The sequence below is a fragment of the Mobula hypostoma genome, chromosome 2, assembly GCF_963921235.1.
Source record: "Mobula hypostoma chromosome 2, sMobHyp1.1, whole genome shotgun sequence".
NCBI classification, from domain to species: domain Eukaryota; kingdom Metazoa; phylum Chordata; class Chondrichthyes; order Myliobatiformes; family Myliobatidae; genus Mobula; species Mobula hypostoma.
The window spans coordinates 193,101,860-193,128,663 of record NC_086098.1 but is presented as its reverse complement, the minus strand read 5'-3'; the positions used below and the strand labels follow the sequence as shown (position 1 = coordinate 193,128,663).

Sequence of the window (26,804 nt, the reverse complement as noted above, 5' to 3'; positions counted from 1 at the left end):
AGACGATTTTATGTTTGAATCTGGAGAAAATTAGAAGTAATCTTTATGATTCTTCATTTAAATTTGAACAGATTTGGGGACCTTTTATTCGATATTTTCATTTAATGTAATATTTACCCTTCTTGTTTTTTTTTCACTGTTTTAATGGAGGTCGGGATTGAGGACGTGATTTTAAGTTTAACTCTGTTTGGTTTCAAGTTAGCCCATTGCTTTGCTTTGCTTTTAGTTAGTTGCACGGTGGGTTTTTTTTTTGGGGTTTTTTTTTCTTTTTTTTTCCATTGATATATATAAAATCTAGTATACTGTTATGTTATCTTGCTTTCTTATGCTTAAATTACATTGTTTGTAGTATTTTCTTTTTGGTATTGTTATCTTTCGGAATTTTATTATACTTTAACATTGTATTAATGTTTATATGGCTTACCTTTTTTGTATACTTACTCAATAAAAAGATTTAAAAAGAAAGAAAGAAAGAAAGAAAGAAAAAAGCCTTTAACAGTTCTTAAAACCAAAAAAAATCAAATTAAGTAATAAGGTCACCTCCTATTTTTTTAATAACATATAAGGCTTGCACTTTGTCTCTTGTTTAGATTATTTACTGAAACCTTAGTTGTGATTCTGTTAGGGTTGTAGACTATGTCCTCATTGCTTTCACAAGACATGACTGATTTTCCGTGCTCTGAAAATATCCACTATATTTCTAGAGTTCTAAATTGGTCCATTGCAATCTGCAAAACTCATGTTTTACTTAAATTTTGCCATTTCATTTTATATTCTTCCAAAGATAGTGGGAATGATGAGCCTAACTTATTTTTTCCCCCTAAGAACTGATGTGGCTTCCAACAAATAAAAGAAAATTTGTGATGCAACAAATTTAAATCATTAAGCATAGCACTTTAAAGCTTATTCACTGAGTAAACTGTCATAAGAAAAACAAATTCTTTTCAAAATCAGCAACGTAACTCTTGCGACAAAAACCACTGCTCATCAAGTTCACTAACAGGAGACGTTTACAGGTGATTATGGTTTCAGTTTTATTCATTATTGTTCAGGTAATGAGATAAGCTGCACCTTCATGCAGTAAGACCTAGTCAAAATGCAAGCATGAACTAACTTATGCCAGCAATGTTTTTACCACACTAGTCCTAGGAATGGTCATCTCAGTTTGACATTCAATTGAATTACTATTACCAAATCCTCCATGCCAAGCATTCTTGGATCATTTGCTAGAAACTTAACCAGATCATCCAGTTAGGTATTGTGGCAACAAGATTAGTTAGGCATTTGGTATTCTGAAAATACTTTGTCACCTGTTATTTTTTTCCCCAGCATTTCCACAAGGAATTTGGCAGGATACAAGATTATCTACTCGTCTAAATATGACCAGTTCCAAAAACATTTGAAGCTTGATGCAACTCAGCACATATCAGCCACTTAACTGGCATCTGGTTCCACCATTCTGAACATTAACGCTTTCACTACAGACAAACCACAGCTCCAGTGTATCATCTACAAGATGCACTGTTGCAACAATACCAATCAAACAGTGATGTGCCAGAAATGCCTCTACCTGCAAGTTGTTCACCAAATCACTGCACCTGATCTTTCCTTCATTGTTAATATGTCAAATTTTAAAAATTCCTTGCATTCATTGTACTGTTGGGTATTTTCAAAAACTACAGTGATTCAAGAAGACTTCGTGCCATCAGCTGGTCAAGACTGTTATTGCAGGCATTAAGTTCTGCCATCTCACATGAGTGAACAGAAATAATTATGTTGAGAAATGTGTCAGGAAATTAACTCGTCCTTGTCAAAAACAATGAAATGGCTCAGTAGATTTGTTAACATTAAAATTTCTCTCCAGCAAAAATACTTGCGCAGTGAGAAATCATCAAATTAATACATAATTCCAGAACTGCACAACCACGGAGTATTGGTGTAGAGAGTGAGAGTGAGAAAATCAAGCACTAATGTTCTGAGTCAGTGGGGAAAATTATCTGCTAATTCTGCCTCCTTTTGCCTCCTTTTGCCTGACTAGTTGAGTAATTCTGCTATTTCTTGTTTTACTTCAGATACTTAATACAATATATACAGCTTTTACTTTTGCTAAGTCACCACATCCTCTGTGTACTTTGTTCCTGTGGATCCTTTTGGATTTCTGTCCTCTTATTTGGTTTTCTTTCATGTGCCGTGCTGGTTACTAGATGACAAACCATTAGCTATCTAATTTCATGATATACAACGAATTTCGGTTATTTGGGCCATCGGTTAATCAGGGGATCCACTTGTTTGGGAAAACTTTTTAAGAGAGTGAAAAGAAAATCAAGCAAATAGCTGGGATTCCCTTTGTTTATTTGGAACACTATACTATTTAGTTGGGACAGGAGAATGTTGCCAGTTTTTAATTAGTGTCATCTGGCCGTTAGTCGTGACACCGTGCTTAAAGTGAAGTTTTTAAATAGCCTCACTTGCGTTTGTTTGTGATCAAAAAGCAGTGATTTTGTCGCTGATAGTTGGTGAATAATGAGCAAAGACAATTAAGAACTCTTTTGCTCACTGCGGTTTCAAGCATTTAGGCTTAGTGATGCCAGAAACAGCTGAGAGTGAAAGTGAAATAATTTCACTAGTTCAACAAGTTAGAAACTACAAAGAATTTGAAGTTATTGACAATCATCTTGAATGTTACAATAAAAATGAAGATTTGCTGGATGCAATCGTCAAAATTTATAGTTGATCAAAAGAATACAGCAGCGTACAATGGATGAATTTCTCCATTGATAACTGTTAGGAACTAGTACATAGTCTTATAGTACTGTATTAGTTTTAATAGTGTTCTAATTTGTTTTGTACTTAATTTAAATACGTAAGTTGTTACTCAGTTAAACAGTAGTTTGTATTGTATTTGATACTTTTTTAACTATTTCCATGAAACTTCGGCTAATTAGAGCATTTGTTTAATTGGGCCAAAATCTACTGGCCCCGATGTGTCCCAGTTAACCAAAATCCACTGCACTTTAACTTAACTAGCATCTCAAATACAAAGTTCACCAAAAAAAAATTTATGTTTTATGGTCTTAGGAAGACACGATGGAAGAATCTGGTTGGAAGCTAGTCCATGGTGATGTATTCAGGCCACCACATTATCCCATGATTCTCAGCTCTCTTTTAGGATCTGGGATCCAATTATTCTGCATGATACTAATTGTTATCAGTGAGTATTTGAAATCAGTTACTTTCAAAGTGGAAACAGACAGAATTTTATACACTTTCTCTAATACAGTATATATGTTCATTTTCAGTTGTTGCTATGTTAGGAATGCTGTCCCCATCCAGCAGAGGGGCATTGATGACAACTGCTTGTTTCCTCTTCGTTTTCATGGGGTATGTTATTTGATATTTTTTTAATTATGCAACTTTATCAGTTTTTTTTTTCATCTTTTGTTTCTGTACATAAACAGATTGTCAGGCAGATGAAAGGCCAACTATTCAATATGTGCAGGGTCATTACAAAAATTAGATTTTTGTGGTTCCCTCTTCTGTCTCTGAGGCTGCTTTTAACTGAAGAAGGGTCTTCTCCTGAAACATCAACTCTCTCTTCATTTCCACAGATGCTGCCTGACCTGCTGAGTTCTTCCAGCATTTTGTGTGTGTTGCTTTGGACTTCCAGCATCTGCGGGCTTTCTTGTGTTTATGCTTTTAACTCGGGTTGCTTCACTTTTATTTGCTAAGTGAGAAGCTGGCTTTAAAACTTTTTGCTGAAACCCATCAATAGAGATTGCGCTTAAGGTATTTCATTTTATAAAATTATCTAGCATATGCTCGGCGCAGCAGGTTTGTAGCACGAGAAAATACATTAACCATGGTTCAGGAAGAAGGAAATTATTACAGAGGCATCTGTATAGAAGTCTCATCTGTGGAATAAATAAGGCCAACGTAGGAACTAGTAGAATTTAATGTGTCCTTGCATGAAGCATGATGGAAAAAAGTATAGTCAAGATAGCTGTGGAAGTCTATAAAGGATTTTTCACTAATCCAGATACAGACAGATCCAGAAATTGAATAATCTGTAGGAGGGTAGATTGGAGATTGCCAGCAAAAGTAATGAACTTTTAAAGTTGTTTATAAGTGCAGACATTTATTTTGCCTTTCTTCCTATTCTTCTTAAAAGCATTTCATAAAAATGTAGTCCAATTCTCTTGTGAATGTCAAGTTGTTAATGTTTTCCTTGTACAAAACTTACTGAGAATTGGAATATAGTTCTTGACATGGAAATTCTCTGAAAAGGAGAAAGTGGAATTGAATGAGTGTATAAGATAAATATGTGGCTTTTATAGTGAAGTGAGATGAGGTGAAGAGAAAGATATTACCATGATAATTCGATGGCATGTGTTAACTCACCAGAATTGTTAGGGGAAATGGAAATAATAGCTTGTACTTGAATAGTGTCAGTAACATAATATGTTTTAAGTCTCTTGACAAGATGATTTTCAACAAAATTTCAAGTATTTATTTGTTGCAAGATATGGATGTCTCTGACAAAATCAGCAATTTATTCAAAAGCAAAATGATTTTTTAAAAATCAGCTGCATCTTTGAGAAGAGAGGGTCTCCACTTAAAATGTATACATCATTTCAGACTGGAGACTCTGGTTCTGATGGCAGGTTTCAGACCCGATATGTTGACTCTGTTTCTCCTCCTGCTGATGCAAACTGTTTGCAGCAGTTTTTTTGTTTCAGATTTTCAGCATTTATAGTTCTTACTTTCTTCAGGATTTTGTACATTCTTTCAACTTGAACTATGATTTGTAGGCCATTTCAGAAGACAGTTACGGCTTAATCATATCATTCATTCAGGAGCCACATGTTGGTTGGATTGGATAAGAACAGCATGTTTCCTTCCTGAAACACCTGGGTGAATAATAGGGGTTTTACAGTGAGTGGCTGATACTGAGACAAGATTCTTTTAAATTCCTTATTTATTCCTGGCTGCAAAGGTGAGGTTCACTTGTCTAGGTGTCTTGATATGAATCTAGCAACAAAATCACTGTACACAGTTTCTTGTAGCGTGGTGACACAAATGAGGTTCCAGACAGATTTTAATGGGCTTTATAAGAAGGAAAGGTTAGGGAGGGAATTGCAGAACTTGGTCCTTGGTAGCTAAAGGCGCAACTCCTCATGGGCTATTAACATCAGGATGTGCAAGAGGCTAGAACTGGAGATGTGCAGATGTGATGGTAGTAGTGCTGGAAGAAACTTAGAGGTGCAAAGGTCAGAATGAGATTTTAAAACCAGGAAATAAGGTTATTAGGCATATCCAGTAATGAATGAATGGGGTTTGTTGCAAGTTGGGATACAAGCTGCAGAGTTTTAGATTACTTGAAGTATCAAGAGGAAAAGCTGGGATATTGAATAATGAGTAAGGATACAGAATAACGAGATCCATAATAGCAAGTTTGAGACCACGAGCTCCTTGCACTTGGGTTGCAATGAATCAGCAGTTGCTTTCATAGGGCAATGTGGAAAAAATATAGGGCAAGTGTAGAGAATTGTCCGTGATTATCTTATGCAGGATGACCTTTTGTACTAAAAATATATTATTAAATGGTCAAACCAGTTTTCTGCTATATCCCTAAAAGTCAGCATAAAGAGAACCGATGAAAGCTGTTCCAGAAGAATGCCATTATGAAAAGTCATGATGTCGATGGCAGCATTTACCTAAAGATGGAGTCTACTAGCTGCAGAAATATCATGAATGAAGGAGAAAAGAGTAGGCAGATAGGATTTTACTAGGTGAAATGACCTGGCATTAGTTTGTCTGGACTGGATTTGCTTTTATTTTCAACTTTCAGTCCTATCAAGGATAACAACCAGGCATTCAGGGTAGGCTCATAGATGAGCAGTCTTCTGCAAAAAGAGCCCATACAAGATTTTCTCAACCAAGATTTTGGTTGGGTGCCGCATTGAGACTTCTTTCCTGCATGAATTGGACCAGAAATTCCAGGTCAGGAAATGGCTTTCCAGTAAGTGCAAGTCATCTGGAAAGATCCTGTTGGCTTCGTTTGTCAACAGTGCAATGGCTAGATGAATTTTTGAGATTTGATGTGAGACATGTTAATGTAGTTTTATACCTGTCCAGCAGGATACTGAGGAGATTGTATTTATTAGTTATTTAATATTAAAATTTGTCATCTTTTCCTTTCAGGTTATTTGGTGGTTATTTTGCTGGTCGTTTGTACCGCACTCTAAAAGGCCATCGATGGAGGAAAGGTGCTTTTTGTGTATGTACATTTGTCTGCTCTTATTTGATACAAAAGTTCCAAACATTTTAGTTATTTTTCAGGGCATTTTAACTGATATAAATTTCTTATGAACTGGTTCGATGTTAATTCACTGTGCTCTTCAAGGATGATATAAACTTGAGTAAACATGATCTTCAACAGGAACCTACCACTAAATATATCTGCCCATCCCTCGCACCCCCCCCCCCATCCCGGCATTTCTCAGGGATTGCTCTCACTTGTCCCTTCCCACTGATCTCCCTGCTGGCACTTATTCCTGCAAGTGGGTCAACACTGGCACACCTCAGGGGTGTGTGCTTAGCCCACTGCTCTACTCTCTGTATACACGTGACCATGTGGCTAGGCATAGCTCAAATACTATCTATAAATTTGCTGATGAACAACCATTGTTGGTAGAATCTCAGTTGGTGATGAGAGGGCGTACAGGAGTGAGATATGCCAACTAGTGGAATGGTGCCACAGCAACAATGTGGCACTCGACATCAGTAAAACGAAAGCTGATTGTGGACTTTAGGAAGGGTAAGATGAAGGAGCACATACCAATCCTCGTAGGAGGGATCGGAAGTGGAGAGAGTGAGCAGCTTCAGGTTCCTCGGTGTCAAGATCTCTGAGGATCTAACCTGGTCACAACATATCAATGTAGTTATAAAGAAGGCAAGACAGTGGCTATACTTTATTAGGAGTTTGAAGAGATTTGGCATGTCAACAAACACACTCAAGCTTCTATAGTCGTACCGTGGAGAGCATTCTGACAGGCTGCATCACTGTCTGGTATGGAGGGGCTACTGCACAGGATCGAAAGAAGCTACAGAAGGTCGTAAATCTAGTCAGCTCTATCTTGGGCACTAGCCTACAAAGTACCCAGGACATCTTCAGGGAGCGGTGTCTCAGAAAGGCAGCGTCCATTATTAAGGACCTCCAGCACCCAGGGCATGCCCATTTCTCACTGTTACCATCAGGTAGGAGGTATAGAAGCCTGAAGGCACAGGAACTGCTTCTTCCCCTCTGCCATCTGATTCCTAAATGGACATTGAATGTTTGGACACTTTTTAATATCAGTATTTCTGTTTTTGCACGTTCTTTTAAATCTATTCAATATACGTAATTGATTTACTTGTTTATTTATTATTATGCTTTTTTGCGAGATTAACTGCTGCTGCTGCTAAATTAACAATTTCACGTCACATGCCAGTGATAATAAACCTGATTCTGATTCCAAAGTGCTACACCTGCCCCTACACTTCCTCCCTCACCACTATTCAAGTCTCCAAATAGTCCTTCCAGGCAAGGTGGTACTTCATCTGTGAGTCTTTCGGGGTTATCGACTGCATCCAGTGCTCCTGGTGCAGCCTCCTCTACATTGGTAGATGGGGACCACTTCATTGAGCATCTTTGCTGCATCTGCCACAAAAGGCAGGATTTCCTGATGGCTACCCATTTTAATGCTACTTCCCATTCCTATTTCAACATGTCGGTCTGTGACAGCCTCTATGGTCACGATGAGGCCACTCTCAGGTTGGAGAAGCAACAGCTCATTTTCCACCTCCAAACTGATGGTATGAACATCAATTTCTCTTAACTGCTGGTGGTTTCTCTCTCTCCCCCTTCTCTTTTTTTCCTTTCTCCTTTCTAGCCACCCCTTTAACCATTTTCTTCTTGCGTGTTCATCACCTCCCTCTGGTGCCCCTCCTTCTCTTTCTACCATGGTCCACTGTTCTCTCCTGTCAGTTTCCCCCTTCAGTCCTTCCCTCTTCCACTTGTCCCCTCACAACCTTTTACTTCTCATCTTCCTCCCCCACCCACCTATCTTCCCCCTCACCTGGTTTCACCTGTTCTTGCCAGTTTGTACTTCTTCCCTTTCCCCCACTTTTCCAGCTCTTCCCCCTTTCCATTTCTGATGAGGGGTCTCAACTGTTCATTCCCCTCCATAGATGCCGTTTGCCTTCAGTTGCTTTCAGTATTTTGTGTCTGCGCTCTGTTTTTTCAGCATCTGCAGAATCGCTTGTGTTTATAAACATGGAAATTTTGCTAAGTTTACCTTTTATTGTTGAAATTTATTGGCAAATTCCATTTAGAGAGTAGGCTTCAACAGTGCAAGAGACAAGGTTTCAGTTGACAATGTGCAGTAAAATTAAATGAGAGAAGGTAAAGAGAAATTATCACTACAATAGTCAAATGGCATGTGTTAAACTTGCCAGAAATGTTAATGAAGTAATCATTTTTGGGATAGTGGCTTTAATTGAACAATAATACCTTTTGAATAGTGCCTGTAATAAACATTACAGCATTTCACATGGAGGTCTAGATTTTCTGCTAATATCTAAGAGTCCTAATAATTATTCATTAAAAATCAATTGTAATTTATCATTAGTACAGTACTTTATTTTGGGTATTTTTGCCTTGGGCGCTGGGATTAAAGTATCTTGTGTGCAAAATAAAAATGTAAAATCTAACTGCTGAAATGTGTTCTATGTGATTGGTTAGGGACTGACTAGAAAGTTATTCTTGTGAATAAAAGCAACAAATAAAGTTTTACAGTTTATCCTTGTTAGCCTAGTTATTTTCTAATCAGCTGGATTATAAGTAAATGCTTAAGAATAGGATTTCAAATGACCATAGGTATTTTGTGCAGAATTACTAACTCAAATTTATTTTCTGGGAAAAGACAGACAATAAATAGATACTCAAAGGAATAATGCCTAGCTCAGTAAAGCAGCAAGTGCTTCGGGGCTAGGCTTTTACTGTGCTACATCAAAGAAATAGTGAGCTTAAAATGTTTTACTGCATCCCTATAGTTAAATTGTGTTTTCCTCTATACAGACTGCTACACTATATCCTGGCATCGTGTTTGGACTGTGTTTTATCCTGAATTGTTTCATATGGGGAGAACGTTCATCAGGAGCTGTAAGTATTAATATAGTTTAATTGTAATTAGATTATGTCCAGAATAATTTTTCACAGCTATTCACTGTGATAGTCTTGAAGGTTTATGAACAACTGTTTATTTATGAGAAATCTCAAAGTATGAAATTAGGATACACTATCCCTGCCTTCCTGCCCTCTAGGCTATCCCATACTGCTGCCTCTATGCAGGTCATATGGTGAAACAGCAAATTAAGGCATGGGAGAGCAACAGGGTAGAAGGGCCAACAGCATGCTGTCCAATAAGATAGGAGTGAGCATGAGAAATAGGAGCAGGAGTAGGCCATCCGGCCCATCGAGCTTGCTCTGCCATTCAATAAGGTCATAACTAATCTGGCCATGGACTCATCTCCACCTACCTGCTTTTTCCCCATAACTCTTAATTCCCCTACTATGCAAAAAAAAAATGAAATTAAGCAGCAAGCTGCCCTGTAGGTCAGGATCAAGGGAGCATTTGTATGATATGAGTTCAGACATTGTGTGACCCTGCAGGGTGCATGTGATGTAATGCTGCAATATGTGTTCACTTTAGGAGTGCAGACAGAAGATGTACACCAAATGATGAAGGCTGACAGTAGAGCCAAATACTGCACTGAATTGTGTTCACTGTTATTGCCTCTTTAAATATAGTAAAAAGAACAGTGCTGAGATTGTCTGAACTTTTATTCACAAATGGTATGCATTTTTTTGTCCTGTCATGAATAAAATTTCAATATCTGATTTCTTGTAGAAAACTGATAGTTAGATATTTGTTCTTAAATGTATAATACTGAGGAATGAAAAACACTTTACTGTCTGCAAAGCATCCTAAGTTTTCAGTTAAGGCTTTATTTTGCCTGATGATCATCTGTGTCTGCTTCTGATTTCACAAAAGTAAAATGGGTTTCGTGTCTTCCAGTTGGTTGTTGAAAACTATAAATGTCGATTTATACAATAAGGGGGTCATAGCATAATTTTATAAGGTTAAAGTTTGCAAATGCTCTTAATCATAACTGGACATTTTATTTTCTAGATCTATTTCTTCATTTTTATGGGAACCTTTATCTAACAGTTAATGCTATTTTGTATTTTTATTTTAAAGGTTCCCTTTCCTACAATGTTGGCTCTTCTTTGCATGTGGTTTGGCATTTCCCTCCCTTTAGTCTACCTTGGCTATTATTTTGGTTTTCGAAAGCAACCTTATGACAACCCTGTGCGCACCAATCAAATACCACGTCAGGTCCCTGAGCAGAGATGGTACATGAACAAATTTGTTGGGTAAGTTATAGATTTATAACATTTTAGATGTTATAAAGTTCTATAATAATTTGAAGTTTTATTGAATATGTGATCTGTCGTTCACCGGGTCCTGATACATCTTAAAAAAAACAAGGACAGAATACTGTTTCTGGTTTTAGTTCAGCATTCAGCACTGTTGCACAGACCTTGGCAAACAATTCCTATTCCTCAGTCTAAATACACTACTGTGCTACTGGGTATTGGATTTCCTAATGAACAGTCCTCAGATAGTCACAATGCAGAACCACTCCTCCCATTCCATCATCATCCTTAACGCAGGTACCCCTCTCCCTCCCCCCCCACCTGAGTCGAGGCCTGGTGCCCGCCAGTAATTAATGTCAACAAGACAAAGGAGATGGTTATCAACTTCAGGAGAATTCACACCACTCACATCCCCCTTTATGTTGGTGGCACAGCAATGGAAGCTGTAAGCAGTTTCAAACTCCTGGGAGTGCATATCACGTACATCCTCTCATGGTCCCAGAATATTTCATTGTTTTTATTGTTCTGCATTAGATCCCGAGCAAAAATTATTTTGTTCTCCTTACACACGTGCACAGGAAATGGCATTAAACAACTTGAATTTATTCATTTTTAAAATTTAGCGATACAACGCGAAGTGGGCCCCTCTGGCCCTTCAAGCCACGCCACCCGAGCAAACTCACAACCCCAGTTAACCTTAACCTAATCATGGGACAATTTGCAAAGACCAATTAACTTACCCGGTACATCTGTGGACTGTGGGAGGAAACTGGAGCACCTGAAGAAAACCCATGCATTCCACAGGGAGGATATACAGAGACAGCTTACAGAACAGCATTGGAATTGATCTTGCAGCTGCAGAACGCCCCAAGCTGTAATAGTATTGCGCTAACCACTATGCTACTGTGGTACCCAGTTTTGTCAAACTTGCATTTTATTGCTCATGGGATAATAGTCAACACTCATTTGGCTTTTTAAGATCACATTTTATCTTGCCTGACATCTAAATTACATTGCAGTTGTGCAGCTGCTGCTCTCATTATTGAGAAAATATTCCAACTTGCCTTCCCTGATTCAAGGCAGATGAGCTTGCGCTTCCGCAAATTAATTGTCAACTTATGCATTATAGATTTTTAAAGCTAGTTGTCCAGAAAGAGTCACAAGATTGTATTTCAAAAGTAATTCCATTCAGAAATTGATCTGCTACAGAATTGAAATGAGTAGAATTTTCTGGAGATTAGGGACAGATAAAAGATTTCTACATTTCCCAACAGGATCTTCTAAAATTGCTTTTTAGGGGTAAAGGCTTATGTTACACTGCAGACTGCATGTTACAATCCTTCTGGAATTTACTTTTTTGTTTTCTCAGGATGTAGGCTTCAATGGCAAGGTTGACATTTATTGTCCGTTCCTAAATGCTCTGAGAAGGTAGTCATGGCCTTTCTAACAGTTTAATATAAATGCTGGAAACGTTCAGCAGTTAATAAAGTTATGTGTTTGCTTCATAGATGTTGACTTACCAGTTTAGTGCTTCTAACATATTCTCATTTTGTTACAGATTTCAGTTTTTTGTTTCAAGTTTAAAATGATTGTACTAATTTATCTTTTGATCTGTTCCAAGTCCATTTGAATTATGCAAGCAGAATTGTCACCCAATCATTGTCATTGTTTTTCTCCACATTGGTTAACTAGCTTAAACACCCTCTCTCTTTTCTCCATATATGCTTTATTTGCTCTTTATGCAATAAAATAATTTTATTTTAAGTCTTTATGAACTTGTTTCAACAAGGATTTATGGCAGGCTTCATTAAAATCATCTGCCATGTAGAAAAAGGCAGTTATCAATTCAGTTTTGTGATAGTTTCAAGTTTGTGTTCTGTGGTTGTCCTGCCAGTCAATACTAATGGTCTGTTATTAGTCATAAATATAGCACAGCACAGGAACAGGCCCTCAGTTCACATTATCTGTGCTAACCATGATATCAAACTAAACTAATTCCATCGATCCACATGTGGTTAATATCCCTTCATTCTTTTGCTTGTTCATGTGTCTAAATGCCTCGTTGTCACTATTGCATCTGCTTCCACTGCTTTTCCTAGCAGTACTTTCCAGGTACTTTCATTTGATGTAAAAACTCACCTCATAAATCTAGTATTTAAGATTTCCATTGGGGGCTGGGAAGAGACTGGCCTATCTACCCTATTTGCCTGTCATAATTTCATGTATTCCTGTCAGGTCACCTCTTGGCCTTCCTTATTCCAGCTGAACCCCTCCTTACTGCTAATACTCTGCAATCCTGGTAATGATCTTCTAGATTCTTCCAAAACATCCACATCCTATAGTGTAGCAACCAGAATTGCACACAATACTCAAAGTGTAGTCTACAACTACAATATGACTTGCCAACTATTATACACAGTGCCCTGACCGATAAAGGCAAGCATGTTGTGTGCCTTCTATACCACATTCTACATTTGTTGCCACTTTCAGTGAGATATGGACTTGTTCCCAAAGGTCCTGCCATTTATTGTATACTTTCTGCTCGCATTTATTGCTTATTACGTCATCAGTGCATCACCTACACTTGTCTACATTAAACTCCACTTGCCATTTCTCTCCCCAAGTTTCTAACAGATATACATCCTGCTTGTTCTTTACTGTCTGCAGTTTCACTAATTGTGTTGTCCATAATTGTTTTACATTTTCATCCAAATCATTTGTACATTACAAACAACAGAGGTCCCAGTACTGATCCTTGTAGATGATGACTGGTCATGGACCTCCTGTTAGAATGATACCCCTCCACCACTACCCTCTATCATCTATGGCCAAGCCAACTTTGCAGCCCTTCCACTAAGTTATTGTGGATTGTTGTGACTTATTTTTTTGCATCTGCCTACCATGGAGGCCTCATTAAATGGTTTACTAAAGCTCATGTAAAACATACGCAACCTTACACATCTCAAAATAAAATCAAATCAGGTTTGTGAGGCATAACATCCTCTGCACTATTTTAACTATCCCTAAAAAGTCAATGCTTTTCCAAAATTGTCTAAATCCTGTCCATAAGAATCTTCAGTAATTTCTCTACCACTTATTTAAGGCCCATCATCCTACAATTTGCTGGATTATCTTGAATGTCTTCCTTAAAAGAACACTGGCTATTCTCCAGCCTGTTGGAACCTTGTGGATACAAAAATCTCAGCCTCCAGGTTTTGGCTACCTTATATTCTTCAAAAGACCCAACATCACTATGTCCCTAATACCAATGTGCCTTATTACACTGTATTTAAAAAATGTACTGATCCAATTTATTGTATTTGTGCCATATCCAAATTTACTGCTTGTATTTTGCAGAATTCTTATGGCTGGTATCCTACCGTTTGGTGCCATGTTTATCGAACTGTTCTTTATTTTCAGTGTGAGTAAATTTTAGTTGATGCTAATTGCATACGTGTAATTTCTTTTTTCTCTTTCCCATTCTTAGATTTTAAAGTTTTTAACCAATGAAAGCCCATGTATTGCTGTCCCCAAAATTATCTAGCGATTATTGAAGGATTTGTAAGAAAATGTTCATTTATCACTTTTACCCTTGATATTTCTGCTTGTGTTTTGTTATTATTTGGCAAAACATGAAAAGTTTTTCATCAAGATAATAAATCATATTCCTTTAATTTGGTAAACCTTTTATCTGCTCAGTGCTCTTTGTAAATGGAATCCTTTTTTGTTATCCAAGGTAATATACAGTAAAGATGCGAAATAACAGACAGGAAAGATAGAAGTCAATGGATATTGTTTATTTAGACTTGCAGAAGGTCTTTAACAAAGTGCTGTGCATGAGGTTGCGTAACAAAATAAGAGCCTGTGGTATTACAGGTGAGGTACTAGGATAGACGAATGACTGACTGGCAATAGCCAAAGGGTGGGTATAAAGGCGTGCTGTGGGTATCAGTGTTGGGACTGCTTCTTTGCATGTTGTATGTCAGTGATTTGGATGAAGCAATTGGTAGCTTTATGGCCAAGTTCGTGGATGATACAAAGATAGGAGGTGGAAGGACAGGTAGTATTTAGGAAGAAGAGTGTCTGCAGAAGGACTTAGACAGATTGGGTGAAGGAAGTGGCAGATGGAATATAATGTAGGGAGGTGCATAGTCATGCACTTTGGCAGAAGGAATAAGTATGTGGACTATTTTGTAAATGGGGAGAAAATTCAAAAATCAGAGATGCAGAAGGTCTTGGGAGAATTTGTGCAGGATTCCGTAAAGGTTAACTTGCAAGTTGAATCAATGGTAAAGAAAGCAAATGTAATGTTAGCATTCATTTTGAGAATTAGAAAACAAAAGCAAGGATGTAATACTGAAGGTTTATAAGGCATTGGTCAGACCACACTTGGAATTTGTGAGCAGTTTTGGGCCCCTTATCTAAGAAAGGGTGTGCTGGCATGGAGGGAGTCCAGAGGAGGTTCAAGAGAAAAAGTTAATATGAGGAGCATTTGGCTCGATCTCATTGAAACCTGTTGAATATTGAAAGGTCTGGATAGAGTGGATGTAGAGAGCATGTGTCTTAAAGTGGGGGAGTCTAGGGCCAGAGAGAACAGCCGCAGAACTGAGAAATGTTTTTTTTTAAAGAACAGATGAGAGAAAAAATTCTTTAGCCAGAGGATAGTGAATCTGTGGAATTCATTGCCATAGAGGCCTGTGGGGGCCAAGTCACTGAGTGTATTTAAGAACAGGTTCTTGATTAGTAAGACATTAAAGATTACGGTGAGAAGGCAGGAGAACAGGGTTGAGAGGTGTAACAAATCAGCCATGATGGACTAGAAGAGCAGACGATAGGCTGAATGACTTGATTCTGCTCCTAGGTCTTATGGTCTAAAAGTAAAATATCCCTATTGACCCAGATGCTGTAATTTCAATTGTCAGGTCACTCGTCTGAGTGCTACTGGTACCATATAACCCAGTACTACCTGTCGCATGGTTGGGTGGTCGGTGACTAAACCGGTTCCCCCACCAGGCTTGCCTGGTGAGGAGGGTGGCTAGACACACTGCAGAACGAAAAACAAGACCTGTCAAAGGGTGGATGAACCCTCTCGTAGGGTCAATGGCCATCTGGCAAACACGTGCCATGAAGCACGGAAAGGGCATCCCTTGCATCGAAGCTTGGTCTAGCCATTCACTGCAATAGAACTTCCCCCAGCCGTCTTGAACCCCACCATGCCACTGGATCCAGGAGGGGATGTCGAGAGGGTGGGTCTGGACCTGTGCAACCCCCTACTCACCTAAAATCCACTCACACACATGGTGTTCCTTTCTGAGGAGTTGGGTATAAACCCCACCAACTGACTGAAAGGAACCATCATCATCCTATGGGATGGATAGCCAGAGAGAGAGAGAGAGAATTCCAGTCAAAGTAAACTATGTTAGAATCACAAGGAATTAAATGATTTTACTTTTTTCTTTTACAGGCAATTTGGGAGAACCAATTCTATTATCTCTTTGGATTCTTATTTTTGGTATTCATTATCTTGGTAGTGTCATGCTCTCAAATCAGCATTGTCATGGTGTACTTCCAACTCTGTGCAGAGGTATGATCAGATATAACTATTAAGCTCTGAGTATAATTCCTTAGTTTTCATTTTGTATCAATTTCATATTTTAACAAAGACCTTCCGATCTTTTTTCATTATCAAGAGAAAGTGAAATTGTTATTTTTGTTTTCTCTTTATGGCTTTTATTAGGTATAGGTTGTGTTCAACAGAACCTTTAAGGCAACTTGCGGACCATCAATAAATAGTGCTAATCCTGTATGATGTCACTAGTGGAAGTAATTGCCTTCCCAAATAACTTTGTCTTTTTAACCTGCAAGTAGCGAGTTCAGTTGATGTACTGAGGATTTATTAACTTGGGAGGGGCATAGTGATTTTAAATTTGCTTATAAAATTCTTACTGTTAGGAAACATGAGACTGCAGATGCTGGAATCTGGAGCAACACAAACTGCTGGAGGAACTTAACAGGTCAAATAGCTTTTATGAAGGTAAATGAACTTTTGACATCTCAGGCAAGATCTTCATCAGTCCAACCCAAAACATAGAAAGTAGGTGCAGGAGTAGGCTATTCGGCCCTTCAAGCCTGCACCGCCATTCAGTATGATCATGGCTGATCATCCAACTCAGAACCCTGTACCAGCCTTCCCTCCATACCCCCTGATCCCTTTAGCCAGAAGGGCCATATATAACCTTCTTAAATATAGCCAATGAACTGGCCTCAACTGTTTCCTGTGGCAGAGAATTCCACAGATTCACCACTCTCTGTGTGAAGAAGTTTTTCCTAATCTCGGTCCTAAAAGGCTTCCCCTTTATCCTCAAACTGTGACCCCTCGTTCTGGACTTCTCCAACATCGGGAACAATCTTCCTGCATCTAGCTGTCCAATCCCTTTAGGATTTTATACGTTTCAATAAGATTCCCCCTCAATCTTCTAAGTTCCAACGAATATAAGCCCAGTTCATCCAGTCTTTCATTATATGAAAGTCCTGCCATCCCAGGAATCAATCTGGTGAACCTTCTTTGTACTCCCTCTATGGCAAGAATGCCTTTCCCCAGATTAGGGGACCAAAACTGCACACAATACTCCAGGTGTGGTCTCACCAAGGCCTTGTACAACTGCAGTAGTACCTCCCTGCTCCTGTACTCGAATCCTCTTGCTATGAATGACAGCATACTATTCACCTTTTTCACTGCCTGCTGTACCTGCATGCCCACTTTCAATGACTGGTGTATAGTGACACCCAGGTCTCGTTGCACCTCCCCTTTTCCTAATCGGCCACGATTCAAATAATAATCTGTTTTCCTGTTTTTGCCACTGAAGTGGATAACCTCACATTTATCCACATTAAATTGCATTTGCCATGAATTTGCCCACTCACCTAACCTATCCAAGTCACCCTGCATCCTCTTGGCATCCTCCTCACAGCTAACACTGCCACCCAGCTTTGTGTCATCCGCAAACTTGGAGATGCTGCATTTAATTCCCTCATCTAAGTCATTAACATATATTGTAAACAACTGGGGTCCCAGCACTGAGCCTTGCGGTACCCCACTAGTCACTGCCTGCCATTCTGAGAAGGTCCCGTTTATTCCCACTCTTTGCTTCCTGTCTGCCAACCAATTCTCTATCCACATCAATACCTTGCCCCCAGTACCGTGTACTTTAAGTTTGCACACTAATCTCCTGTGTGGGATCTTGTGAAAAACCTTTTGAAAATCCAAATATGCCACATCCACTGGTTCTCCCCTATCCACTCTACTAGTTACATCCTCAAAAAATTCTATGAGATTCGTCAGACATGATTTTCCTTTCACAAATCCATGCTGACTTTGTCCGATGATTTCACTGCTTTCCAAATGTGCTGTTATCACATCTTTGATAACTGACTCTAGCATTTTCCCCACCACCGATGTTAGGCTAACTGGTCTATAATTCCCCAGTTTCTCTCTCCCTCCTTTTTTAAAAATCGGGGTTACATTAGCCACCCTCCAGTCCTCAGGAACTAGTCCAGAATCTAAAGAGATTTGAAACATTATCATTAATGCATCCACTATTTCTTGGGCTACTTCCTTAAGCACTCTGGGACGCAGACCATCTGGCCCTGGGGATTTATCTGCCTTTAATCCCTTCAATTTACCTAACACCACTTCCCTACTAACATGTATTTACCTCAGTTCCTCCATCTCACTGGACCCTCTGCCCCCTACTATTTCGGGAAGATTATTTATGTCTTCCTTAGTGAAGACAGAACCATAGTAGTTATTCAATTGGTCTGTCATGTCCTTGCTCCCCATAATCAATTCACCTGTTTCTGTCTAGGGGACCTACATTTGTCTTAACCAATCTTTTTCTTTTCACATATCTATAAAAGCTTTTACAGTCAGTTTTTATGTTCCCTGCCAGTTTTCTCTCATAATCTTTTTTCCCTTTCCTAATTAAGCCCTTTGTCCTCCTCTGCTGGAGTCTGAATTTCTCCCAGTCCTCAGGTGAGCACTTTTTCTGGCTAATTTGTATGCTTCTTCTTTGGAATTGATACTATCCCTAATTTCCCTTGTCAGCCACGGGTGCACTACCTTCCCTGATTTATTCTTTTGCCAAACTGGAATGAACAATTGTTGTAGTTCATCCATGCAATCGTTAAATGCTTGCCATTGCATATCCACCGTCAACCCTTTAAGTGTCATTTGCCAGTCTATCTTAGCTAATTCACATCTCATACCTTCAAAATTACCCTTCTTTAAGTTCAGAACCTTTGTTTCTAAATTAACTATATCACTCTCCATCTTAATGAAGAATTCCACCATATTATGGTCACTCTTACCCAAGGGGCCTCTCACGACAAGATTGCTAATTAACCCTTCCTCATTGCTCAATACCCAGTCTAGAATAGCCTGCTCTCTAGTTGGTTCCTCGACATGTTGGTTCAAGAAACATCCCCCATACATTCCAAGAAATCCTCTTCCTCAACACCCTTACCAATTTGGTTCACCTAACCTATATGTAGATTGAAGTCACCCATTATAACTGCTGTTCCTTTATGGTACGCATTTCTAATTTCCTGTTTAATACCATCCCCAACCTCACTACTACTGTTAGGTGGCCTGTACACAACTCCCACCAGCGTTTTCTGCCCCTTAGTGTTTTGCAGCTCTACCCATATCGATTCCACATCCTCCTGGCTAATGTCCTTCCTTTCTATTGCATTAATCTCCTCTCTAACCAGCAATGCTACCCCACCTCCTTTTCTTTCGTGTCTATCCCTTCTGAATATTGAATATCCCTGAATGTTGAGTTCCCATCCTTGGTCACCCTGGAGCCATGTCTTTGTGATCCCAACTATATCATATTCATTAATAACAATCTGCACTTTTAATTCATCCACCTTGTTACGAATGCTCCTTGCATTGACACACAAAGCCTTCAGGCTCACTTTTACAACACTCTTAGCCCTTGTACAATTATGTTGAAAAGTGGCCATTTTTGATTTTTGCCCTGGATTTGCCGGCCTGCCACTTTTACTTTTCACCTTACTACTTTTTGCTTCTACCCTCATTTTACACCCCTCTGACTCTCTGCACTTGTTCTCATTCCCCTGTTGTGAACTAACCTCCTCTCTCCTAGTCTCTTCAATTTGATTCCCACCCCCCAACCATTCTAGTTTAAAGTCACCTCAGTAGCCCTCAGAAATCTCCCCGCCAGGATATTGGTCCCCTTTAGGATTCTAGTGTAACCCGTCCTTTTTGTACAGGTCACACCTGTGCCAAAAGAGGTCCCAATGATCCAAAAACTTGAATCCCTGCCCCCTGCTCCAATCCCTCAGCCACGCATTTATCCTCCACCTCATTGCATTCCTACTCTCACTGTTGCGTGGCACAGGCAGTAATCCCGAGATTACTACCTCTGCGGTCCTTCTTCTCAACTCCCTATATTCTCCTTTCAGGACCTTTTCCCTTTTCCTATGTCATTGGTACCTATATGTACCACGACCTCTGGCTCCTCACCCTTCCATTTCAGGATATCTTGGGGGCAATCAGAAATATCCCGGACCCTGGTACCAGGGAGGCAAACTACCATCCAGGTCTCTGGACTGCGTCCACAGAATCACCTGTCTGACCCCCTTACTATCGAGTCCCCTGTTACAACTGCCCTCCTCTTCCTTTCCCTACCCTTCTGAGCTACAGGGCCGGACTCTGTGCCGGAGGCATGGCCACTGTCGTTTCCCCAGGTAAGTTGTTCCCCCCCAACAGTACTCAAACAGGAGTATCTATTGTCAAGGGGCACAGCCACCGGGGTACTCTCTATTACCTGCCTCTTCCCCTTCCCCCTCCTAACCGTGACCCACTTGTCTGCCTCCCGTGGCCCTGGTGTGACCACATCAACTGTTCAATTTCATCCATATGAGCTCCCTGTCCTGCTGTGTTCCTTCAAGATGTGTTGCTCTAATTGTTAGGAATCCAATCAACATCTTTTTATCTTTCAGCCATTTCCCAGGAAGTGTAGATCAGAATTTCCTGGTGAATTGTACCAAATAAGATAACTTCAACCTAGCTCTGCACCAACCAACTTGGTCTGGGTAATCCATTAACTTAAAGTGAAGTTTTGATTTAAGATGTAATTGGTTAATAAAACTGACCACACATTTGTACTAGCTCCGATCTTCAATCACATGAAAGCAGTACTGTAATTTCCCTCCACTGTCAATAAACTAAGATTGTTTGACATTCACTATTGAATGAGCATAAATTTCCTCCAGTAAGGTAGCATAGTGGCACAGCAAGTAATGCTGTTGCTTTGCAAGTCCAGGGGCCTGGGTTTGATCCTCTTCTTGGTACTGACTGTGTGGAAGGTTTACGTTAATAGGGAAAAGCACAGAAAAAGAACATAACCTTTAGCTCACTATGTTGTGCTAAATTAATTAAACTCCTAAGTAACCCCTTCTGTCTACATTATCTCCATTTTTCTTTCCCCACCCCCACCCCGTTCCCTGCACCTTCCTGTGCATAAGAGCATCCATCATATTTGCTTCTGCACCCTCTCATCCTCTAGTACTAGACACTTTGAACGTGGGAAAAACGATAGGGGTGGTGTACTCAATCTAAACTTATTGGGTCTCTCCTCAGCCTCTGCTCTTTCAGTGAAAACAATCATAGCTTCTCCAACTTCACCTTATCGTACATGCCATCTAATCCAGGCACCTTCCTAGCACTTCCTACATTTTCTTACGGTGCAACACACAAAATGCTGGAGGAACTCAGCAGGCCCGAAATGTCGACTGCACTCTTTTCCATAGATGCTGCCTGGCCTGCTAAGTTCCTCCAGCATTTTGTGTGTGTTGCTCGGATTTCCAGCATCTGCAGATTTTCTCTTGTTTTCGAGATGCTCCATTTTACTCCCATGTCTGAAAGATGTCAGTAAATTAATAGGCTGTTATAACCTACCCTTTGGTGTAGGCAACAGATTGGTAGAGAATCTTAGTTTAACAGATGTTAAAGTGTGAGTCAGAGAAATTGGAGTTGAGCTTCCAACGTGTGTTGTCTGCACACTAGTTCAATGATTATAATTGGGAAAGACCAGGATTCCTGAGCAGAAGTGATTAAGGTTGAAAACTTGCCTGTTTGTTCCTTTCGACTAAACTTATTAGGGGTGAAAGGAAATATTGGGAAGTTTTGTGGGGATCATGTTTCTTTCTTGATGTGTCTACATGTCGATTGGGTCTGTTATGTGTTACTCCATTTAAGCTCTGATCAAAATATTTCACAGGTCTTCACAATTGATGTGTCCAAGATTTAAGGCAGAAAAGCCCCTATATAGTAGTTGATGTTGCTCCCTGCATTGTTTTTTGGAATTGTGCACTAAAGATGGTATCCATTCTGCTTCATGAAGATAGAATCCAGTCTGTGATTTGGGAACGGCTGCTTAATCGCGGGGGTGGGATCATTGCAATAACTTTGCCTGTGGAAGAAAGCAGGGAGTCACCTTCACTGCTACTAAAATTAATCTGCAAACCTCAATGATCTTTAATAATGAAAGCTAACAGTAAAACAAGCTGCCAGTAGTGCGAGTCAGATTTCTATATTAGCTCCATCAGTTGTTTAGTACCAAATTCCATATTACTAGAATACACCTGAGCAGAATTGTTTAGCTGGGATAACCTTCGGATGAATATTAAGTTTCTGTTGAGGTGCATCCATTAAAGGAAATCTGGTTCTGATTAAGACTAACTTTTTCTTTTTAACATTTCAGGATTATAGATGGTGGTGGAGAACATTCATGGTGTCTGGAGGGTCTGCATTTTATGTGCTTGTTTACGCCATATTTTATTTTGTTAATAAGGTAAGGATGGTTTACTTTTTATTATTTTGACATCCACATCCTCAAACAATTCTTGATTTAAATACTTTTTTTTTCTCTCTAGTTGGATATTGTGGAATTCATCCCATCATTGCTGTATTTTGGCTACACAACCCTGATGGTGCTCTCTTTTTGGCTACTTACTGGGACGATTGGATTTTATGCTGCATACATGTTCATACGCAAAATCTATGCTGCTGTAAAAATAGACTGAAAAGACAAACTTGATGATGTTTGGTTTATGATGGGCCTTCCAACTATAAAAGTTAATGAACATATTGACAAGCAACTCTAGATTCTGAAGATTATTATTTTGAAAAATTTCTTTCAACTTGGGGCAATGCACGATGTTCACTTTTGGTGTGAGTGGGCAACAATGTTTATAAGACTTTTTTTTTTAAATACCTGTTTGATTTTAAAAACGGGGCCCCTTTTGGAGAACAGACATAGAATGCTGAATAAATACTAATTTTTTTAGGAAATAACTATCCCATTTCTGCCCAATGTCATTATAATTATACATTAAAAACTTAAGTTTTACTTCATATTGATTATTGATATGCCAGACACTTTAAAAATCTATGACTGGAAATATATTTGCCTCTTAAGGAGCCATACCTTAAATGTTGAAGTATTTTACAAATAGATAGGAAATGGTTGTGTCTAGAAATAGAACTACTTTGTAGCCAGACCCAATTTACAAAACAATTCTAGAAAATAAATTGCAATTTTTGTCTGATCAAAGAAATCCATTACTTGTAATTTGAACGCAGCTCTATTAACTTGAAGAAAGTTTTTTTTTAAAAATAAGGACAGAATACATATAACTCAAAATATCATGGTGACTTACTTTACTCATCTTTTATAATGAATGTCTATTCCATTGATTGCTTTAGTGAAGAAAGCCAAGATGCTCAATGTCCTGGAATGAAATGCATATAATTTGATGGATTTCCTATTTTCAACATTTGCACATCCAGTTGAAGTACACCATGTTTGAACATGTAATAGTATTGAGCCAAACAATTGAAGTAGATCATACACCAAAAAAGTTTGTCCAGGTGTAAATAATATTTCCCCATGTGATTGAAAGAACCATACAAGCAGAAGCCTTAAATTTCTCTAGGTGCATATTCAAAATGCCTATAGATTTGTTAGTTTTAAAGGTGGTTTATTAAGTGTTTAAAATTGCTGTACTGACCAGCATTTTGGCGTGCACCTTCATTAAAAGACTATGGTGTATTTCTAGATGTGAATATAGAGGCATATCTGCAAATTTCAATAGAAATATTGAAGTATTCATAAAAGTTTGAGCACATCTAAATTGATTTCATGGTTTCTGTAAAGTGCCGATTTAAAGGCCTGCAAAACAGCATTCTGGGGAGGAAAAAAGCTGCACTTTCTTTACGAAGTGCATGGGTAACACAGTAAGGTGTCAAATACTTAATAGCACTAACTTAGCTTTTTACATATTTTCTTTTTCCCTTGGATCACTTATTGAAAATGAATTACAACTTATACAATCGGAAGTGTATAAAGAGTAAACATGTTTCTTATTGTGTTGGAATCTGTTATTAGAATGAATGAGAAAATGACCACAATGCTTATTTACTAGTCTGCTGTTGAAGTATTACAAAATACTGCACTGACTTCATTCAGGACAGAGACCACCAGTTTTTTTTTGTCTGTTTGACAATTAATCAATAGATTAGCTTTTCTGTACACTTCTTTAATAATTGATAGTAAAATAGCTCTCAACAAGGGAAAATGGGTGATATTAAGTTTACTGTGATTTAAATTTTGTACATTTCTAAATATTTAAATGCTGCATTAGATTATTTTTCTTTAGTGGTTCCATGGGATTCATTTGATTTTGTGACTTTCATGCAATGGTGTAAATAAACAATTTTGTACTTTTTGCTTTTGGTCATAGGCACTGTAAGTATGTAATTGTTTCCAAAGGCATGCTACTCTTCATATAATGAGTATAAAAGTGTTTCAACTTTCTTTTATACATTTCTGCAGTCATGTTTTGTATTTTTCCATAATGCTTTTCCATAATCATTGTATGGGTTAGAGATGATTGCTCAAATTAAACTACACAATCCAATCGGAAAAATGCATAATCCAAAAATTTTAATCATTTAGGGTCTTTAGGTGAAGATAGGCTGTCATTGCTAAACTGCAGGAACATTTTTTTCTGAGTCCTTGCTGTCTCCATATGCCCCTTGTAAAGCTAGAAATGAATAGATTTTTAAGTATAGCTACTTGGATCTTGAATGATAATTCAAATGCTGCTTGTCTACAACATTAATATTTTCTAATGCTTTCTCCAAATACTATACTAAATCAATTGATCTTTATTACATTGAGGTTTTACAGTGATCATTCTTTTAGCCTCATCAAAATAGATGGAAAATTATGTCCAAGAAGCAATGAACCAAACTTTACAGACTACAGTAACAATACTTGTAGTTAATTTGTTAACTAAGTAAAGAATTTTTGAAAGCTGATTTTATTCAGAGGTAGATCTACATAAATCACTTTTCATTCCTTTATACCTCTATCATTGGTCACCTTTGAAAGAGGGATGAGTAGCACCCCACATATTTTTGAAGTTGGCATATACATTCTTACAAGACTTTTTATGACCATTTCTAAGAAAAAGTTAGAGTCTACTGGTCTGATAGCCTGGTATGAACACTAGAAGATGTGTTTAGTTGCATTTTCTATTCTCAACATATTTATTACTACTTTTGATGTACATTAGCTTACAATTAATGTCACATTTTAATATTCTGTACAAATAACTTTTTTTTGTTCCAAGTTGGTTCATTTAACTAGAAATGCTTATACACATCATGGAAGCTATTCTAATACCCAGCTTTTCTCAAAACAAAACTTAATTGAGTGTCCTCTGAAAAATGTGAAAAATTGTTTCATCATTTAATAAACTTGCACTACCTTAATTGGAAAGAGACATATACATTAAAAAATCTGAAATTTAAATTCCTTACTAAAACACCTCTTTGCACAATTTAAATGTAGGTATTCTAAAAATACAGAATTCCTAGTACACCCTTGAACTGGGGTTTGTAATGTTATAAAATATTTACATTTGCTTAACTTTTTGCAGTTCCTGTGGTAAAGACCAACTAATGGCCGCAGACTTAAAACCTCCATATGGATAGCTGCCTGTTACTAAAAAGTTAAATGATTAACAACTCAGTTGTTATCACTAAGGCAATGTAAGAACAGGCCAACAAAATACAATAGATGAAGCCATTAGATGCAAAAACAATTAACATTGATCTCTCCCATTTCACGCACATCTGCTCACCTCCCTCTTTCTTTCTCCCTAGGCCTCCTATCCCATGATCCTCTCCCTTCTCCAGCCTCGTATCCCTTTTGCCAATCAACCTCCCAGCTCTTAGCTCCATCCCTCCCCCTCCTGTCTTCTCCAATCATTTCGGACCTCCTCCTCCCACTATCAAATCTCTTACTATCTCTTCTTTCAGTTAGTCCTGACGATGGGTCTCAGCCCAAAACGTCGACTGTATCTCTTCCTATAGATGCTGCCTGGCCTGCTGCATTCACCAGCATTTTTTGTGTGTGTTGCTTGAATTTCTAGCATCTGCAGATTTCTTCGTGTTAACATTGAATTCATCAATTTATATCCTTTCGATGCAGGGTGAATAGCTTGCGTGTGGTTTAATTATCTGTTGCCAACCTGGTTGAACACAGATTAAGAAAACCTTAAAACCACCCATTCATAGGAAATGCAGAATCTGTCAGTTTTATTGTGCCAAATTCTCCAAAAGATCTAGATGCCACTAAATAAATCAGGCAGCACTGGACTAGTGGGTTGTATAAAAGGTTGATTAAATCAGATGCTTGGCTTAGTTATTACACTCTTATTATGATCCATAAATAGGCAATGACCTTACTTTGAAGCTAGAAGAATTGTGACAGTTAACAATAGAAAAACTATCAAAAAACACACACATTCAGCAATGCAGTTAAAGTTCTGTACTCCACAGCAGAAAGCTTCCAATGGTAAATGAATACCAAGCATATTTATCTTTCCGCATGGTTTCTCTGTACTAAGATAGCAAATTTAGTCCTGTTAATAGTTTATGCAAACCTTGAAATGATGCCTGCCTTCAGAAGGAATCAAAATGAATGTAAATAATGAACATTTAGCAGTTCAAGCTCCATTGTTTAATTGTTCAAAAGTAACATGGTAGCAGTCAATGTATAATGTACAATAAGTAAATATGTTTGAAGTACTTCTTTGGATCTACCAATAAATGTCCAACAAATTCAACTGCAGCAACAGATTGCAAATGAAACCTGAAAACACTCATGTAAAAATGTGATTATATTGCTCTTAACCTGAAATACATTTGTACAAATACCAGTAGTAT

The 26,804-nt window shown here is 38.4% G+C and overlaps 1 protein-coding gene across 1 annotated transcript in view; it reads left to right on the top strand.

Moving 5' to 3' along the window:
- tm9sf4 (transmembrane 9 superfamily protein member 4) overlaps window positions 1–26,787 on the top strand; it is a 67,659-nt gene extending 40,872 nt beyond the window's left edge. Inside the window, exons 10-18 of the mRNA XM_063041319.1 lie at window positions 3,079–3,211; window positions 3,300–3,381; window positions 6,202–6,277; window positions 9,119–9,202; window positions 10,302–10,477; window positions 13,838–13,901; window positions 15,945–16,064; window positions 22,270–22,359; window positions 22,442–26,787. Of these exons, the coding sequence (XP_062897389.1) occupies window positions 3,079–3,211; window positions 3,300–3,381; window positions 6,202–6,277; window positions 9,119–9,202; window positions 10,302–10,477; window positions 13,838–13,901; window positions 15,945–16,064; window positions 22,270–22,359; window positions 22,442–22,591 (975 nt within the window). The 3' untranslated portion in view covers window positions 22,592–26,787. The remainder of the gene's footprint in view (window positions 1–3,078; window positions 3,212–3,299; window positions 3,382–6,201; window positions 6,278–9,118; window positions 9,203–10,301; window positions 10,478–13,837; window positions 13,902–15,944; window positions 16,065–22,269; window positions 22,360–22,441) is intronic.
- Window positions 26,788–26,804: the final 17 nt, after the last annotated feature.